We start from the raw sequence: 16,002 nt of genomic DNA, 5'->3' as shown, positions 1-16,002 counted from the left end.
TGGTGTTCTCTGGTTGTATCTCACACCCCTCTCATATACCCCACCTCCATTTGGAGACTCATCTCATATGCAGGGAAAGGCATTGAGGAATTCTGCAAACATTTTGCCATATTTAACTCTGTATTTCCCAAATTTATTTGCTTATGGAACCCTCTTTTGTGGAATACCCATTAGGGTTCAGGGATCCTCGTGTTTTGTAGTACTCAGTTTGGAAAATGCTAGTCTGGAGATTCAGCATCCTCAGGTTGTTTTTCCTGGAAGTGGTAATGGAGAGCAGCCCTTCCTGGTGCAGTAGGCCACTTTTCTTTTGCTTGTAACACAGACCAGTTGTGACACTTGGCTCTGTCTCAGGCTGTGACTTTTAATGTACCGATTTACTTATACACAAATTGAATGGTTAATGTTCCATTCCCCAAGCCTTTTTTGTTCGTGTTTACTATTTTTTTTGTTTCTCTCTTTTTTTTTTTTGAGACTGAGTTTTGCTCTTGTTGGCCAGGCTGGAGTGCAGTGGCATGATCTCGGCTCACCGCAACCTCCTCCTCCCGGGTTCAAGCGATTCTCCTGCCTCAGCCTTCCTGAGTAGCTGGGATTACAGGCATGCACCACCACACCCAGCTAATTTTGTATTTTTAGTAGAGATGGGGTTTTTCCATGTTGGTCAGGCTGGTCTTGAACTCCCGACCTCAGATGATCTGCCCACCTCGGCCTTCCAAAGTGCTGGGATTATAGGCGTGAGCCACCATACCTGGTCTTTTTGTTTGTTTGTTTCTCTAAGTGTAATGCATTTTATCTCCTGCTTCTTGTAAGTTTCCAGGACCAAGTAATACTCAAACCCTTCCCAGAGGGTTTTCATTTCGAACAAGGAAGCCACCTGGGAAACAGGGTGGAGACCTGTTTTGAGAAACCAGAAGAGGATGTCTCGTGCTAACCATGGAGAAAAAGAATCTAGTCTCCTTGTTAGGAAGACTGTTGAAGAAGTGTTCTTTATCCTTTAGTTCTTATTAAGAGAATTGTTTTAGTTTCAATTGTAAGGACCAGTAAGTCTCCTTACACCTCACAGTATGGAGACATGTTATTATAACTGTTGACAAAGAAGGAGCTTGAGGGCTGGGTGCAGTGGCTCACGCCTATAATCCCAGCACTTTGGGAGGGTGAGGCGGGTGGGAAGCTGAGGCGGGTGGATTACCTGAGGTTAGGAGTTCGAGACCAGCCTGGCCAACATGGTGAAACCCCATCTCTACTAAAAATACAAAAATTAGCTTGGTATGGTGGCACACACCTGTAATCCCAGCTACTTGGGAGGCTGAGGCACGAGAATCTCTTGAACTTGGAAGATGGAGGTTGTAGTGAGCCGAGATCACTTGGGCAACACATTGAGACTCTGTCTCAAAATAAAATAAAATAAAATAAAAATAAAAAACAGGAGCTTAAGAATAGGAAAACCCGAGAGCAGGAGGGAATTGGCCCTCTTAGGAACTAGAATAGTATTGAAAGCAGATTGTTTTGCACCTCAGCAGTAGGGATTTTTAGACGTGCATATTCTGCCATTAATGAGATTTCTCAGTCTGTGTTTCTTTGTGATTTTCCCTGTATATACTCTTTACTGTGTATCATTTCTGTTCCTTATACTCTCTGCTTATTCCTAACTCTGTTTTTTTTTTCTGATTTTATTTTGGAGTATAACATAATACAGAAAACTGCACAAATTGGCCAAGCGCAGTGGCTCGTGCCTGTAATCCCAGCACTTTGGGAGGCCAAGACGGGCGGATCACTTGTGCTGAGGAGTTTGAGACCAGCCTGGGCAACATGGCGAAATCCTGTCTCTACAAAAAATACAAAACAATTAGCTGGGCATGGTGGTGGGTGCCTGTAGTCCCAGCTACTCAGAAGGCTGAGGTGGGATGATCGCTTGAGCCTGGGAGGTGGAGGTTGCAGTGAGCCGAGGTTGCACCACTGCACTCCAGCCTGGGCAACGGAGTGAGACCCTGTCTCAAAACAAAACAAAACAAAACAAAGCTGCACTTATATTTAAGTATACAAGTTGGTGACGTGAACACGCCCATGAAACCTGCTTCCAGATCAAGAAGCACAGTGTTACTGGTATCATGGGTGTCCCCTTCAGCCCATTCTGGTCACTTCACCCCACAAGGGTAACCACTTTCTGATTTCCAACACCACAGAGTTGTCTGTTTTAATGGAGTTATTGAAATATACATACTATAACGTTCACTCATTTAAAGTATACTGCTCAGTGGTTTTAAGTATATTTTCTGAGTTGTGTAACTATAACTATAATCTAATGTTAAAATATTTTCATCATCCCCAAAAGAAACCTGTACCCCAAAAGAAATAAGGAGTGGTTACTCCTTTATCCCACATTCCACCAGCCCTAGGCAATTACAAATCTATTTCCTGTCTCTATAGATTTGCTTATTCTGGACATTTCATGTAAGTGGGATCACATAATATGTGGCATTTTGTGCCTGATTTCTTTCACTTAGCATAATGTCCTCAAGGTTCATCCATGTTGTAGCATGTGTCAGTACTTCATTCCTTTCCATGGCTGAATAATATTCCATTGTATGGATAGACCACATTTTGTTTATCCGTTCATCTACTGATGGACATTTGGATGCTTTCCACCTTTCGGATATTATGAATAATGCTACTGTGAACATTCACTTACAGGTTTTTGTTTGGACATACGTTTTTGTTTCTCTTAGGCATATATGTAGGGGTGGAATTGCTGGGTCATATGGTAACTCTGTTTAACGTCTCAAAGAACTGGCCAAACTGTTTTTCATAGTGTCTGTACCATTTTCCATTCCTGCCAGCAATGTATGAGGGTCCCAATTTCTCCACATCCTCACCAACACTTGTTATTATCTATCTTTTTGATTCTAGTGAGTGTGAAGTGGTATCTCATCATAGTTTTAACTTGCTTTTCCCTAATGACTAATGATGTTGAGCATCATTTCATAGCTTATTGGTCATTTTTATGTCTTCTTTGGAGAAATGTCTGTCAAATCTTTTGATCACCTGTTAGTTGGATTGTCTTTGTATTATTGAGTTATAAGACTTATTTATATATTCTAGATATAAGTTTCTTATCAGATATATAGCGCTGCCATGCTCAGCTAATTTTTATATTTTTAGTACAATGGGGTTTCATCATCTTGGTCAGGCTGGACTGGTCTTGAACTCCTGACCTTGTGATCTGCCCGTCTCGGCCTCCCAAAGTGCTGGGATTACAGGCATGTGCCACTGTGCCTGGACAAGTTTTGTATTTGTGGTAGAGATGGATTTTCGCCATGTTGGCCAGGCTGGTCTCGAACTCCTGACCTCAGGTAATCTGCCTGCTTTGGCTTCCCAAAGTGCTGGGATGACAGGCGTGAGCCACCACGCCCACTGAACCCTCATAAATCCATCACTGAATTTCAGCAGTGATCAGCATTTTACCCTTTTCCCCACCACCATCTTTTCTGGGGGAGGAGTATTTAGTTTTTGTTATTTTGAAATAAAACAGTGAAAATCATGCTCTTATTTCAAAAAACAACATTGTGGAAAATATCTAACTTAGAAAATGAGACACCTGTAACCTCAGACAGAGCCACTGTTAATTCTGTGTGTATAGTTTTTAAGGACATTATTATTATTATTATTATTTTTGAGACGGAGTCTCACTTTGTTGCCCAGGCTGGAGTGGAGTGGCGCAATCTCAGCTTACTGCAACCTCCACTTCCCAGGTTGAAGTGATTCTCCTGCATCAGCCTCTCGAGTAGCTGGGACTACAGGCACCTGCCACCCATTATTTTAAATATTTACAGTATATTCCATTATGCAGGTAAACCATATTAATCCAGTTTCCTATGGGGGCCATTCGGGTTATCAGCTTTACTGTATTGATTAATGGTGCAATCATTAATCTTCCTGTCATATGTACTTGAGCAAGTTATTTTTTTTTTCTTTTAGACAGGGTCTCCCTCTGTCGCCTAGGCTAGTGTATAGTAGTGCGATTCCTACTCACTGCAGCCTCAAACTCCTGGGCTCAAATGATTCTCCCACTTCAGCCTCCTGAGTAGCTGGGATGACAGGCGTGCGCCATTGAGTCTGGCTAATTATTTTTTGTAGAGACGGGGTCTATGTTGCTCAACTTGGCCTTGAACTCCTGGGCTCAAGTGATCCTCACCTTGGCCTCCCAAAGTGCTGGGATTACAGGTGTGAGCCACCGCGCCCGGCCGGAGGATGCACGTCTTAAAGATTTAATAGGTGCTGCCAAATTGCCCTCCAAAGAGACTATGCCAGTTTATAATTTCAGCAGTAGTGAATGGGAATGTACAGGGGTATTTTATTTTATTTTATTTTTTGAGACAGAGTTTTGCTCTTGTCCCCCAAGCTGGAGTGCAGTGGTGAGATCTTGGCTCACTGCAATCTCTGCCTTCCGGGTTTGAGCAATTCTTCTACCTCAGCCTCCCAAGTAGCTGGGATTACAGGTGCGCACCATCACACCCAGCTAATTTTTGTATTTTTAGTAGAGACGTGGTTTCACCATGTTGTCCAGACTGGTCTCGAACTCCTGGCCTCAAGTGATCCACCGACCTGGGTCTCCCAAAGTGCTGGGATTACAGGTGTGAGCCACCATCCGGCCAGGGATATTTTAAAGTAAATCCCAATTATTGTATCATTTTCACCTGGAAATACTTCTGTATTTCTTGCTAACAGATAAGGACATTTTTTGTGTTTTGACATAACCGTTATCACTTCTGAAAAATGAGTACCTTTTTACCGATGGTTTGTTCAAATCAGAATTCAGACAAGGCATTCAAAATGTGCATGTGGAAAGGAATACTGAAGAGGATGCCCACCTTCAGCGCTGCAGTTTTGAAAACCTGTGAATTGGGTGCAGTGGCTCATGCTAGCCACTTGGGAGGCTGAGGTAGAAGTTTAGGCTTGAGCCCAGGAGTTTGAGGCCAGCCTGGGCAACATAGCAAGACCCCATCTGCTTTGTGCAGATGCAGGTTTGGGGCCTGAAGTGAAGGCCTCTTTTACTCTAGGCTTATTTCTGCCACAATCTAAGTGATGTTTAAAGATTTCTGGTCTGTTTGCTTCTGGTCAGTTCCACACCCAAGGTTCTCTTCTAGATCTAGTTCTCAAGCCTGCGTATTTTTTTTTTTTTTTTTGAGATGGCATCTCACTCTGTAGCCCAGGCTGGAGTGCAGTGGTGTGATTTTGGCTCACTGCAACTTCCACCTCCCGGGTTCGAGGGATTCTCCTGCCCCACCCTCCCAAGTGGCCGGGACTATAGGTGCATACCACCACGCCTGGCTAATTTTTTGTATTTTTAGTAGAGACAGGGTTTTGGCATGTTGGCCAGGCTGGTCTGGAACTCCTGACCTCAGGTGGGTGATCTGCCTGCCTTGGCCTCCTAAAGTGCAGGGATTACAGGCGTGAGCCACCGCGCCTGGCCCCAAGCCTGCCTTATTTCTTTGTGGCCTCGCTCATATGCTTCTGGGTCTCAATTTATAGGAGCTTCCTTGAAGCTTTCTGAAACAAATGCCCAGAGATTGTAACAGCCTTCCTGTGATCTCTGCTGCAAAGATGAGCCATTTGTTCAATGGAGAAGGCTCACAGACTGTTCTCTGCCAATGTTTTTGCAGTCTTACTCTCCTGTTATTTGGGCTGTAGAAACTTTTACAACTGGTGAGACTTTTGCTCTCTAGATTTTACTTATTCCTTCCATTTCTGCTTGAAAAGTGGTATAGCCATTCTTGCCTGTACTTATTTTTGTCTTGAAATAGCTTGCTAAGGCAGTCAGTAGTAATTAGCATACTCCATCATTCTGACTCTTCCCACCACTTTCCTTAGGCCAGCAGGCTCAGCAGACACTGGGTCCATGAAAAGCAGCAGTGAGTGCAGGCATTCCTTTAAGTGGGCGATATTTCATCATGATATGCCAGGCTCTCTAGCATTTTGCCACCTGACCAATAAGCTAAACTAACATATTTTAGACTTTTGTTCACAGCAGCACCCCACATCAAGGTGCTCATTTGTTGTCAGTCAGGGTTTGGTCAGGAAAATGGAAACTACCCTAGGTATCAAGCAGGAAGGCATTTAACATAGTGATCTAGAGGCTTACAACACCATTATCAGGGCTGGGGTGATGTGGTGGCAGCACAGCCAGGGAAAGTTGCTGTTAGCTTTCAGAAAATTAGGAAGTGCAAGAATTGTAGGAAACTGTTGCGGATCAGCTGGGCCCTCTATAGGACCAGGGAAGGTCAATTTCAGGAGAGTCCTTAGAGGCTGCTGCTGCAATATGACATCAGCCCAGAGCCTAAGCTCACGCCCATGTCCACCCCTGCTGGAAGAATCCCACGTCTGCTGCTCCTCTGTCTTCTGAATCTTGTAGGGTAGCTGAGCCTCTCCTCACTGGCCAGGATCCAGGTAAGGTGGTTCCTGCTATACAAGGGAAGGCACAGACTGGGAGGAAATGATGCTTTGTTCCAGCTTCCCCTAAAGTTGAGGGGACCACTAAATCTTACAAAGATAGGAGAAACAATTCTTAGTATATTGCTGTTTAAACTATCTTATAGCTTAAAAGTTTGCTGTCTGGAAGTGAATACAAGTGTATGCATAAATAACATTTTATTTTTGTAATCATTTTTATTTATAGACTATAAAGCAATTGGCAAAATAGGAGAGGGAACGTTTTCTGAAGTTATGAAGATGCAAAGCCTGAGAGATGGAAACTACTATGCATGTAAACAAATGAAGCAGCGCTTTGAAAGGTAGGCTACAGAGATGCACTTGGGACCAAACACAGATCCAGGTTTCAGTCAATAACGGCAACTTAATATTAGGGGGGAGCTTTATTAATTTAATAATATGTAAGATACAGTCAGATTTCTTTGGGCAGTGAGGGTTATATGCTAATGTTATGTTTATCATACTGGAGTTTACTCATATCCAGGCTTACTGTAATATCAGTGATGAATGACCACAAAAAAGTTTAAGTTTCAAAAGTGTGTCTCACCTTAAACAGTCTGTATGTTCCTAAAAGTTATATATGTGTTGGATTTCTTTTTTTTTAATTTAAAAAAACAGCAAAAAAATGATATATCAACCAATGGAACAGGATAGAGAGCTAGGAAGTGAACCCTTTATGATCCATTTGATTTTATGATCCATTGATTTTTTTTTTTTTTTTTTTTTTTTTTGGAGACAGAGTCTCACTCTGTCTCCCAGGCTGGAGTGCAGTGGCACAATCTTGACTCATTGCAACCTCCGCCACCCCAGTTCAAGCGATTCTTGTGACTTAGCCTCCTAGTAGCTGCAACTGCAGGCATGTGCCACCAAGCCTGGCTAATTATTATTTTTTTTTAAGTATAGATCAAGTTTCACCATGTTGGCCAGGCTGGTCTTGAACTCCTTGGCCTCAAGTGATCTGCCCGCCTTGGCCTCCCAAAGTGCTGGGATTGCAGGCATGAGCCACTGTGCCTAGCCCATTGATTTTGTTTGTTTTTGTGTTTTGTTTTGTTTGAGACAGGGTCTCACTCTGTCATCCAGGCTGGAGTGCAATGGCTCGATTTCGGCTCACTGCAGCCTCCACCTCCCAGGCTTAAGTGATCTTCCCACCTCAGTCTCCTGAGTAGCTGGGACCACAGGAGCACACCACACGCCTGGCTAATTTTTGTATTTTTTGTAGAGACGGGGTTTCACCACGTTGCCCGTGCTGGTCTTGAACTCCTGACCTCAAGGTATCTGCCTGCCTTAGCCTCACAAAGGGCTGGGATTACAGGCATGAGCCACTGTGCCTGACTGTGTGTTGGACTTCTATAAATGCAACCTTAGTCTAAATGTATTAGAGGTCCTTGCAATTTAACTAACTGTGAATAAATTAATATATTAATATTATATTAATATAAGTGACAGGCATGAGCCACCGCGCCCAACCTGAGCCATCATGCTCAGCCTGAGCCACTACACCCAGCCTTCATTTTTTAATTAATTAGTTAACTTTTAAAATGGAGATGGGATCTCACTGTGTTGCCCAAGCTGACCTTGAACTCCCGGGCTCAAGTGATCCTTCTGCCTCAGCCTCCCAAAGTGCTGGAATTATAGGTGTGAGCCACCACACCTGGCCAAGAACAGTAATTTCATCCTCATGACATCTGGATAGGGTAGTTATCCTTGTTTCGTACATGAGGATAGGTGCTTAGAGATGTGAGGTAATTTGACATTTTTTCTAGATTACTGGGTGGGCAGAGCCAGATGTGAACCCAGATTCTGCTAAGGCAAATCCTTGTTCTTCACTGCCCAATGCATATGGTAGTTTACCTACCACTAGGAAGACTGAAGCCACGAGGTGTTCTGCTCCTTCTCTTCTAGCACTTCTTCCTCTCTATGCATTCTGCATTCTCTGTGTTTCTTTATCTTTCCCAGACTCCATCTTTACGTGTAAACCACTGATGAAAGAGGATTTGATGCACAGTGTACTGATTATCCTGTATCTAAAGAGCAGACAGCTGGGTGCTGTGGCTCACACCTGAAATTCCAGCTACTTGGGAGGCTGAGGCAGGAGGATTGCTAGAGCACAGGAGTTCGAGATCAGCCTGGGCAACATAGCAAAACCCCATCTCTACAAAAATTAAAAAAAAAAACAAAAAAAACAGACTTCCTTAAACAGCCACCTTTGACCCGAAGTTGCCAGTACAGGACTTTGAACAGTAGGGTGTGATGCTTTTTTTTTTTTTTTTTTTTGAGTCAGGGTCTCATTCTGTTGCCCAGGCTAGAGTGCAGTGGTGTGATCTCAGCTCACTACAACCTCTGCTTCCAGGGCTCAAGCGATTATCCAGCCTCAGCCTCATGAGTAACAGGGACTACAGGTGCAAGCCACCAAATGCCTAGATAATTTTTGTAATTTTTTTTTTTTTGAGACAGAGTCTCGCATTGTCACCTAGGCTGGAGAGCAGTGGCGTGATCTTGGCTCACTGCAACCTCTGCCTCCCAGGTTCAAGCAATTCTCCTGCCTCAGCCTCCCGAGTATCTGGGACTACAGGCGTGCATCACAGCACTCGGCTAATTTTTGTATTTTTAGTAGAGATGGGGTTTCACCATGTTGGCGAGGATGGTCTCAGACTCCTGACCTCAAGTGATCTGCCCACCTTGGCCTCCCAAAGTACAGGGATTACAGGTGTGAGCCACCATGCCCAGCCTAATTTTTGTATTTTTGTAGAGACAGGGTCTCGCCATATTGCGGCTGGTCTCGAACTCCTGAGCTCAAAGCGATCCACTTGCCTTGGCCTCCCAAAGTGCTAGGATTACAGTCCTGGGTCCAGCCTCTATCAGATAAGTTTAGAATGTTCTAAGGAGCAGTTCTCTAGCGGGTGAAGAACGCTCAGTTTATTGAAGTTCTTTCTCATGCCTCCTCAGCCCCTGGGAAGATTGTGTGGTTACGTAACGGACATGGTTTCCCGGTGATGAAGCACATCCTGGGTCTGCCATCTGCCAGATTCCTCACACACCAAAAGTGCCTGGTCCACCTGAATCTTGGCTTCCTTGTCATAGTGCTTGACGACTAAGCAAAGGAATGAACAGAAAACTAACAAGGTGGGGTACATGGCAAATGTGCAGTGGATGCTGGCCTTCCTTACTGTATGCAGAATCATTCGTTGTATTTCAGAAACAATTTATGTTCTTTGCCTTTAACTTCAAAAGCAGTTGATTAGAACACATCCCAGAGGTTGGCCCAGCATGGTGGCTCATGCCTTGTAATCCCAGCACGTTGGAAGGCCTAGGTGGGAGAATTGCTTGAGCCCAGGAGTTTGAGACCAGCCCAGGCAACAAAGAGAAACTCTGCCTCCACAAAAAAATTGTAAAAATCAGCCGGGCGCGGTAGTGTGTGCCTGTGGTCCCATCTACTTGGGAGGCTGAAGTGGGAGGATCTCTTGAATCCAGGAAGGTGATGCTCCAATGAGTTGTGCTTGTGCCACTGAACTCCAGCCTGGGCGACAGAGTGAGACCCTGTCTCACTCTGCCTTCTTTGACAAGGAAGCCAAAATTCCGCTGGACCAGGCACTTTTGGTATGCGAGGGATTTGGCAGAAAGCAGATCCAGGATGTGCCTCACCACCAGGAAACCATGTCCGTTAGGTAACCGCACACACGCAAAAATCCGTTTCTGCTTGCTTATCATTGTATAAGTGAATCCTCAGAGTCACCTTGCACAGTTGTGTGGGTGGTGTGAGGAATGTGAAGCATTAGTAGCAGAAAGTCACACTGAGTCACTTGGGCAGCATGAGGTTGGTATTTGGAGCCTCTGACCCCTACCCCCTCCAGTATTACTTCTGCTCCTTTCCTATGCTTTAATTCGAATAGAAACGGATGGCTTTTGCAGTAATCTTAGTTAATATGAAGTTAAAGAAAGGTAAAAAAAATACACATAATGGATTAGTACTGTGGCAGGGAGGGCACTTTCACTCCTGAGCATCGTTTGCCTTTTGAGTCACTCAAGGACTTAGTTAGGGATAAGGAAGTTAGTTACTTGCCTGAGGCCTCAACAGAACTGAGTCGTTTTGTATCTTTTCTGGTATATCCTCAGAATTTTCCTCCACCAATACTTGCCAAAAGTACACAATTAAGAATAGGCTCTCTTTGGGCACAGTGGCTCTCACACCTATAATCCCAGCACTTTGGGAGGCTAAGGTGGGCAGATCAGTTGAGCCTGGAAGTTCAAGACCAGCCTGGGCAACATGGCAAAACCCCCGGTCTACCAAAAAAAGAAATAAAAAAGTTAGCTGGGCATAGTGGTGGTGCCTGTAGTCCTAGATACTCAGGAGGGTGAAGCGGGGGGATTGCTTGAGTCCTGGAGGTTGCGATTGAGGTTGCAGTGAGCCATGATTGTGCCACTGCACTCCAGCCTGGGTGACAGAGCAAGACCCTGTCTCAAACAACAACAACAACAACAACAACAACAAAAACGGTTCTCTTTTGCTATGCTTTTAGTCTATATTTTTCCTATAGAAATAGAAGAAATGGAGTGAGTCTCTTAAAAAAAAAATCCCTAGTCTTGGTATTTGCAGGATCTCCCTTTGTGCCCCAAGGCAGTGACATTGGCACAAGTCTGCTAAACCCGGGGTTCAGTGTAGGGTTACCAGCTCTGACTCTAAAGGTCAGAACCAGCAGCTCCTCCATTTTAGTTAAAGCGATCTTGGACGATTCCCTAATTTCTCCGTGCCTCTGTTTCTTTCTTTATACAATGGGGATAACCACAGTATCTACCCCATAGGATTGTTGTGAGGGTCAAATTAAATAATGCAGATGAAGCACTTAGTGCAGTGCTGGCACACCGTAATAAAGCAACTTGCTATGTAAATCAGTTTTTCCATAACAGATCATACAAGTTAGCAGAGCTTGAAGACTATTTTGGAGATGGACGTGAGATAATAATAGTAAGATTACCGCAGTTGTTCACTACATATCTGGTGTCATGAACAGTACTAGGTGAATTATATGCATGTGTCATTGAATCCTCACTGTGGCCCTGGGAGGAAGATCCACTGTTACATCTTGCAGACTAGGGAATTGAAATTCGGAGAGATCAAGTTCCCCACCTGGCCCGTTGCTGCCCAACCTACACGTTGTGGAGCCGAGTCTGAGCCCAGGTCTGTGTAGGTCCTGAGCTGGTGATCTTCCCACCGTTCTTCCCAGCTGCAGATGCTGATGCCAACGTCAGGTCTAGATGTGGTACATTGTTTTTCTCAAGTCACACCTCTAAGCAGTCCTCAAATTACTTTTACAAAAACAAAAAGTCTGCTGTGTAAGGTTATAAATAGAAACAAAGGCAAGGAATTTATTAGTCTCTCTAAAAGCCTTTTTTTTTTTTTTTTACTTAAAAGGATAATATGAAAAACCTCAAGCATATACAAAATGAACAGTAGCCCTAGGTATCCAGCAGCCAGAATCAACATCCCTGCTATTTTTATTTAATCTATACCTCCACCCAGTGTCCTTCCTCTACTTGGGCTGCTATAACAAATTATACTGTATTCTGTCTGGCTTAAACAGCAGACATTTATTTCTTACAGTTCTGGAGGGTGATAAGTGCAAGATTAAGATGCTGGAAGACAGGTCTGGTATCTGGCGAGGGCTTGCTTTAGGATTTGCAGGTGGCCCTCTTCTTGCTTTGTCCTCAAATGACAGATAGCAGAGAGAGAGAGAGGTCGCATGTTCTCTAGAGTCTTTCTGGTATTTCTTCTTAGAGCCACTAATGCCATGTGCTCTAATTACCTCTCAAAAGCCCCACCTCCTCATATCATCCCATTGGGGGTTTAGGGTTTCAACGTATGAATTTTAGAGGACACAAACATGCAATCTATAACGTTAGACAGTTTTTTAAAGTCAAAATTTGTATATCTTGAAGTGCACATTGTTTATCTGTACAATTTTGGCAAATGGATATTCTCGTGTAATCAAGATGTAGAACATTACTATAACCCTAGAAAGTTCTTCTTGTTCCTTTTCAGTTTCCCACTGCCATCCCAGGCAATCACTAGTATGTGCTCTTGTGTCCACCTCCTTTAACTCAGCATCATGTCTTTGAGATTCATCATTACTGTTGTTCAGTAGTTTATCTCTTTTTTTTTTTTTTTTTGAGACGGAGTCTTGTTCTGTTGCCCAGCCTGGAGTGCAGTGGCACAATCTCAGCTCACTGCAACCTATGCCTCCCAGGTTCAAGCAGTTCTCCTGCCTCAGCCTCCCGAGTAGCTGGGACTACAGGCCTGTGCCACCACACCCAGCTAAGTTATATTTTTAGTAGTGACGGGGTTTCACTGGACAGGCTCGTCTTGAACTCCTGACCTCAGGTGATCCACCCGCTTCAGCCTCCCAAAGTGCTGGGATTATAGGTGTGAGCAACTGCACCTGGCCAGTTTATGCCTCTTTAATGCTGAGCAACATTCATTACAATCTGTGAGTACAACACAATTTCTTTATCCATTTTCCTGTTAATGGACTTTTTGATAGTTTCCAGTTTTGGGCTACCATGAATAAAACTGCTTATGAAATTCGACTTCTTAGGCTGGGTGTGGTGGCTTGCTTCTGTAATCCCAGCACTTTGGGAGGCTGAGGCGTGAGGATTGCTTGAGCCCAGGAGTTTGAGACCAGGCTGGATGACATATAGCCTGGTCTGTATGTCGTATGAAGAAAGACTTTTAGTATCTTTTTTTTTCCTCTACAAAAAAAAAAAAAAAAAAAAGACCAGGGCATAGTGGCTCACTCCTGTAGTCCTAGCTACTTGAGAGGCTGTGATGGGAGCGTTGCTTGAGCCTAGAAAGTTGAGGCTGCAATGAGCCATGATCACACCACTGCACTCCAGCCTAGGTGACAGAGCAAGACCCTGTCTCAGAAAAACAACAAAAGAAATACAGAAATTCTACTTGTGCATATTTCATTTTTTCTTTTTCTTCTTTTTTTTTTTTTTGAGACGGAGTTTTGCTCTTGTTGCCCAGGCTGGAGGGCATTGGCATGATCTCAGCTCACCACAACCTCCGCCTCCTGGGTTCAAGTGATTCTCCTGCCTCAGCCTCCAGAGTAGCTGGGATTACAGGCATGCACCATCACACTCGGCTAATTTTTTGTATGTTTTCATTTTTTCTTAGGCAGTTACCTAGAAACAGAATCACTGGGTCAAAGGGTAGGTATATGTTTAACTTTATAAGAAACTGACAAACCTTTTCTCAAAGTGATTGTAACTTTTTATTTTTTTATTTTATTTAATTAATTAATTTATTTATTTGAGACAGAGTCTCGCTCTATCACCCAGGCTGGCTATCTCGGCTCAATGCAAGCTCTGACTCCTGGGTTCACGCCATTCTCTTGCCTCAGCCTCTTGAGTAGCTGGGACTACAGGCGCCCGCCACCACGCCCGGCTAATTTTTTTTTTTTTGTATTTTTTAGTAGAGATGGGGTTTCACCATGTTAGCCAGGATGGTCTCCATCTCCTGACCTTGTGATCACTTCAGCCTCCCAAAGTGTTGGGATTACAGGCGTGAGCCACCACGCCCGGCCTGTAGCTTTTTATATTACCACCGGCAAAGAATGAAAGTTCCAGTTGCTCCATATTCCCACCAGCATTTGATGTTAGTTTAAGCCATTCTGATGATTGTGTGGAATTATGGTAGTTTTAGTTTCTACTTCCCAGATGACTAATGATAAACACTTGATCATGTACTTATTGGCCATTCATGTATCTTCATTTATGAATTGCCTGTCCAAGTTTTTGCCCCTTTAAAAATTTAGATCTTAAGAAACAAGCCATCCTAAGGGAGAAAAAAAGAAAAAATAATTTAAAAAATTAGGCTGTTTGCCTTTTTATTGAATTTAGGAGTTCTTTGTATATTCTGTATAGAAGTCTTTTATCAAATATGTTTTGCAGGTAGTTTCTCCAAGTCTGTGGTTTTCCTATCCATTTTCTTTATGGCATCTTTCCATGTGCTGAAGTTTTTTAATGTCAGTGAAGTCCAATTTATGGAGTTTTTTTGTGGTTATTGTTTTTTGTTTTCTGTCTTAGAAGAAATTTTTGTCTACTTCTAGGTTGTGAATGTATTCTCCTGTATTTTCTTCTAAAAACCTTATCATTTTAACTTTTTACATTTAGGTCTGTGATCCATCTTTTTTTTTTTTTTTTTTTTGAGATGGAGTCTCGCTCTGTCACCCAGGCTGGACTGCAGTGGCGCTATCTCCGCTCACTGCAAGCTCCGCCTCCCGGGTTCACTCCATTCTCCTGCCTCAGCCTCCCGAGTAGCTGGGACCACAGGCGCCCACCACCACGCCCGGCTAATTTTTTGTATTTTTAATAGAGACGGGGTTTCACCGTGTTAGCCAGGATGGTCTCGATCTCCTGACCTCACAATCCGCCCACCTCGGCCTCCCAAAGTGCTGGGATTACAGGCATGAGCCGCCGTGCCTGGCCAATCCATCTTAAATTAATTTTTGTGAATGGTGAGCAGTAGGGATGAAGCATCAATTTTTTCCCCCAAATGAATATCCAGTTGTTCCAGCATCATTTGTTAAAAAAAGACTTTCCTTGCCTTCAGTGGATTATTTTGTCAAAAGCTAATTGACTGTAAAAGTATAGGTCTGTTTTGGACTCTCTATTCTGTTTAATTGCTCTCTTTGACTGTCATTATGCCAATACCATACTGTTTTGATTAATGTAGCTCAACAGTAAGTTTTGAAGTCAGATACTAAAAGTCTTTCTTCTTCTTTTTTTTTTTTTTTGAGACAGAGTCTCTTTCTGTCATGCAGGCTGGAGTGCAGTGGTGTCATCTTGGCTCACTGCAACCTCTGCCTCCTGGTTTCAAGCAATTCTCCTGCCTCAGCCTCCTGAGTAGCTGGGATTACAGGCGCCCACCACCACGCCTGGCTAATTTTTGTATCTTTAGTCGAGACAGGGTTTCACCATGTTGGCCAGGCTGGTTTCAAACTCTTGACCTCAGGTGATCTGCCTGCCTCGTCCTCCCAAAGTGCTGGGATTACAGGCGTGAGTTACCGTGCCCGGCCTCTTCATCTTTTTAAAGACAGTTTTGCCTACTGTAGGTCTTCTGTACATCCACATACATTTTAGAATCAGCTCATTTTTTTTTTTCTGTGAGGATTCTAGGAATATAGCTCATCAATTCTATTAAAAAATAAAACCAGCCGGGCACAGTGTCTCACGCCTGTAATCCCAGCACTTTAGGAGGCTGAAAGTGGGCTGATCACTTGAGCCCAGGAGTTCAAGACCAGCCTGGACAACATGGTGAAACCCGTCTCGATTGAAAATAACAAAAATTAGCCAAGTGTAGTGGCACACACCTGTAGTCGCAGCTGCTTGGGAGGCTGAGGTGGGAGGATTGCTTGAGCCTGGGAGGTGGAGGCTTCAGTGAGCCAAGATCATGCAGCTGCACTCCAACCTGGGTGACAGAGTGAGAACCTGTCTCAAAAAAAAAAAAAAAAATGCAGGTGC

General features: G+C 43.8%; 1 protein-coding gene across 26 annotated transcripts in view; it reads left to right on the top strand.

The window, feature by feature from the left end:
* Window positions 1-16,002, top strand: part of MOK (MOK protein kinase) — an 85,704-nt gene that overhangs the window by 14,187 nt on the left and 55,515 nt on the right. For 19 of the 26 annotated variants that reach the window (XM_054665725.2, XM_009428397.4, XM_054665726.2 and 16 more), the window contains 1 exon segment: window positions 6,671-6,785. In XM_054665725.2, coding sequence (XP_054521700.1) covers window positions 6,671-6,785 — 115 coding nt within the window. 26 annotated transcript variants of the gene reach the window in all.

The sequence above is a fragment of the Pan troglodytes genome, chromosome 15 (assembly GCF_028858775.2).
Source record: "Pan troglodytes isolate AG18354 chromosome 15, NHGRI_mPanTro3-v2.0_pri, whole genome shotgun sequence".
NCBI classification, from domain to species: Eukaryota; Metazoa; Chordata; class Mammalia; order Primates; family Hominidae; genus Pan; species Pan troglodytes.
This window is presented reverse-complemented; position numbering and strand designations above follow the sequence as displayed.